At 37.6% G+C, this 4,465-nt stretch overlaps 1 protein-coding gene across 1 annotated transcript; it reads left to right on the top strand.

Moving 5' to 3' along the window:
• The first annotated feature begins 407 nt into the window (after positions 1-407).
• LOC110911803 (probable serine/threonine-protein kinase clkA) lies at positions 408-1,740 on the top strand. Its single transcript, XM_022156452.2, has one exon. The coding sequence runs from the start codon at positions 529-531 to the stop codon at positions 1,450-1,452; it is 924 nt and encodes a 307-aa protein (XP_022012144.1). The 5' UTR covers positions 408-528; the 3' UTR covers positions 1,453-1,740.
• The last annotated feature ends 2,725 nt before the right edge of the window (positions 1,741-4,465 follow it).

Genomic DNA, 4,465 nt, shown 5'->3' on the forward strand with positions numbered 1-4,465 from the left:
CCTAAACACTTCGTCATCACTCCATTTCTCCCTTACGTTGCTACCATCACGTCCTATCGAAGCTAAGTTCCATTTTCGTATATTTTGTTATAAAAGAGTTAGTTAATTGATTGAAGTTTGTATTGTCATCTCATGACCACCCAAAAACACAAAATCTTTAAAATTTTGTTCATTTAGCGGCTTTTTTATTCAAATTAAATAAAATAAACACAATTGCTTTATCCCTTTATTCAATTCAATGCCCCTTTTAATAAGTTGCACTAAATACAAAATGGAAAATAACACTAAAGTAAAGGGCTCTTTAGTCAAAGTTTTGCATTAGGACCGCAATCTTCATCCATTTCCCCTCCAATTTGCACCTACCATGTTGAAAACATTAAATTTAATAGAGACATTTTAGGAGAGAGATATACATAGAGAGAGAGAGAGAGACACACACACTCTTTGCTATATAAATCAACAAAACACATAAACTTAAGCATTACACAAGAGCCAAAACACACAATCTTTACTCTCATATAGTCTCTCATGGCTACCATTGCCTACATCATCCTCTTTCTTACACTCTCATCCACGACCATTCATGCAAGAGAAAGCCAATTTTTTGCTAAAGTCTCTAACAACAACAATCCGAAAGAAACACAACCCTTAAACACCAATCAAAATTACATCCCACAAGCCCAAGAAGTCCCTTATGGCCACGAGTCGGGCCAGTTGCCACCCTCGGCCACAAACAACAACAACAACAACCTTCCCAAATACCTCCCAGAGAACTACAACCCTGTGGCATACACCACACCAATCCATAGTACCACCCAAGACATCCCAGAAGAATACCGAGAGGAGCCTGCCGCCTTTCGGTACAATGGCGAAAGCTCAATGTACAACTCCCAGAAGCAGCAGCAGGGGTTTGAGGATGCAAGGTTTATGGACACAGAAGAAGATGGTGGCAACAATATGTACAACAACAAGCAAGAGGTGGGGACAAATGATGAGAATATGTACAACTATGAGAAGCAGGGGATGAGTGACACTAGGTTATTGGACAATGGGAAGTACTACTATAATCCAGGTGGCAATGGGTACAACTCACAGAAGCAGGGGTTTGAGGATACAAGGTTTATGGAGACTGAAAATGGTGATAATATGTACAACTCCCAAAAGCAGGGGACGGGTGAGTATGGTACAAGTAACAATGCAAACATGTACAACAATGTGAAGCAGGGGATGAGTGACACAAGGTTTTTGGAGAATGGGAAGTATTATTATGACATTAATATGGAAAATAATGCTAATACAAACATGAACTCAAGAGGGTTCAATTCAAGAAATGAGTACAACACACAAGGGTATTATGGGAACAACGAAAATGAAAACTCATATGATAGATACAATTCTAATGGTGGGTATCAAAACCAAGAGGAGTTTCAAGGTGAACAATTTAATCCTTGAGGGTGTTTTTGTCTTTTCACTTGTTTGAAGATGTGGTGTTTTAAGAAGAAGATGGTGATAATTATGAGGTGGTTTTTATTTGGTGTTATATTTGTTAATTATGTCATGTTTTATTAGGGAGGGTAAAATATAAAGTAAAATTAAATTACTTTGTGTGTTGTTTTGTCTTGTGTAATCTCACATGTTCAACTCATGCTTGGAAAGTAAGTACTTTAAGCTTTGAATGTAACTCACAAGTCATATGTAAGGCTTGATTACAATTTGGAAGGATTGGAACTATTTAATTTATAACTTTATACTTAGGCCATGTGTAGTCATAAAGCCCTCAAAGGGGCGTTATGCGACATGTGGCACTCCACGTCAGCGTGTGGGCGTTATGGGGCCTTATGCATTTAAGCCCGTAGTCATAACGCCCCTACCTCATCATTACCCAATTATTTAATAAACCCTTAAATTATACATATATATATGTATGTATATATCTCTGTGAGAGTGGAGAGAACACAAACCAAATGCATGGCGCCGCGAAAATTATCACGCCACCCCCAAAAAATCGATTGATGGCGCCCCGGGGGGCGGTGTGCCGGCGCTATACCGGCGCTATGAGGGCATACCGCCCAATTATGCCGCCCCACTACTGAAAGCCTTATAAGACATATTAAATATGAAGCACACCCAAAAAAGGAGCAACATAATGATTATGTACAACCAATAATGAATTCCAATTATCATTTATGAACTACATGTGAGCAATTTATAGAGTGTAATATAAGCCTATCAATGACTTTAAATGATTGTTATGAATGCCTTTTTTTAAAGCCGTTCTATATACCTTTGAAAACAAGCAATTACAAACGATAGGATAGCAAAACCACTTGTAATTAGCTTTCTTTGGGTGAAAAACAGAGTAAAAAGGGTGTCGTTAGAATGGTCGGATTGGTGCGCCTTCAATTTGTATTCTTGTTTCTGTACTGTCCTAACTTCTCGCTAGTTGTGTTTAATGAAATGAGCTATTCAAAAAAAAAAAAAAAGCAAAACCACATGTAATAAAAAAAAAATTACACCAATATCCTCATTATAACATGTTCTTATTAGAAATTCCAACATTAGTTAGTCCCAATGGTTTGAAACTTCATGACAGTTTGATCTTCAATATGGGTAATTGTTTGCAGTGTTTTTAGAATCGGACTGGTCGTTAAACTTAGCTACCGGTTCACTTGTTCAACCAGTCAAACTATTTTAAAAAGGTGGATATCATTGTATTAAATTTACATGTTAAAAATGTTTAAAGATGTCCAAGCAAGAGGATAAATCTTACCTCTATTTACTACAACTTGGTAAGTAGGAAGCTTTTCTTTTATATGACTATATTAAATTCATTCATGTGGTCCTTTTTTTTTTTGTCAAAAAAAGTCGATTTAACCATCTCCAACCTTTTAGGTTGCATTTTTTCACTCATTCACGACCAATTGGTTCAAGTATAACTTTGCTAGCTTTTTTATATACCCACTAAAAATCTAATCACGCATCATAACTAAAGTTATAGTAAAATTACCCTCTTAGCTTTGTAACCATGGTGACCAAATGTTCAAATTCTCTTGTGCAACACATGTGTGTTTGTTAATACTAAGGTAGAGTTATGTTTTCACCCTTGTAATAATAACTGCGGTAAAAGAGATAATAATAACTATCACCTACCCAAAAGGTAAAGTGACTAAAACTTAATTGGAGAAAAGAGGATTCTTTCGGTGATGCATTTAAGAGCCTCTTATGGAGGTTCAGATACTAGGTAGAAATGGATGGTGGGTGCCTTTGGTTTTAGTGGTTGGAGTGTTGTACCCTTCACAATGTTCCAACTTCCAATAAGATGCCATTTATAAAATAAAACTTTTTTTAACGGCTAACTAAATCACTGAATAAGTATCTTAGGACGCTCTCAATCGAGGAAATGCATCCCTTCCTTCATAACAATCAGAGTTGGATGCATATACGAGCCACCAAGGCTACCAGTTCCAGGGAAAACCCGCCTGCCTGAAGGTCCACTGTGGTAAAACCCGGTTCGGCTCGGTTTCGAACTGGCGATCTCTAGAGAGGCCTAGTTCTAAACTTCATTGCCACCACCAATGTCCTTCAAAGTGATATTAGTGGGAGTTGAACTTTGGACCTTAAAGAGAGAAAGCAAATGACTAACCACTAGACCAGCTTGTCAGGACATTTATAAAACAAAACTAACCCTTCAAACTTGAAATCTTTTCTAAGCTAAGGTAAATTTGATTTTAATTATTTAAATTATTACTATTCGTTGATGATAACTCATACCCGCAATATATGACGAATGAAGCTTTTAACTTTAACTTTTGTTATTATGGGTAATCCCGCTTTAACGGATAAGTAACTCCGCTGCCTCTAACTTTCATTTACATTAGAAAACAATTTACAACATTGATTAGAATAACAATCAATCAGTTGTTCATTAGTGGCAGTCAAATTTACTTTCCAATTTTAACTAAGATTGTTATTGATAATGAAAGTTGAACTTGAGAGAATTATTGGTTACATTTCTTATTAGAACAGACGGTATGGGGGCCGACTTAGGCCCGACGCTGGTCTCCCATACCGCCCCCCTCGGTCCGGCCCGTCCCCAGCGTCTCCCACCAGCCGTTCTCGACGGGGCTCAATTTCTCTCTCGTCACACACACACAGCTATACATACATATATGTTGATGACGGGGGTAGCCCAAGATTAAATAAAATGACTTAAACACATGAACGCTTAAAAGGTTAAAAGGTTTGAAGGTTAAAAACCCGGGAGCTAGGATAAAGCAATACGTGTACAGTAATCAGTCATGTCTCTAATTACTTCAACAACTCTCCTAGCCGCAAAAGTAAGACGAATGCATAGAGGGTAGTCTTTTACCCGCAGGTCAAAACGCTTCAAACCCAAAAGGGTAAGTCCCCCACTGCAGACATATTTCACTAGTCAATGGTTTCTTCTTTTGGAGATGACCTTTCC

This window comes from Helianthus annuus, chromosome 15, assembly GCF_002127325.2.
Source record: "Helianthus annuus cultivar XRQ/B chromosome 15, HanXRQr2.0-SUNRISE, whole genome shotgun sequence".
Lineage (NCBI taxonomy): Eukaryota > Viridiplantae > Streptophyta > Magnoliopsida > Asterales > Asteraceae > Helianthus > Helianthus annuus.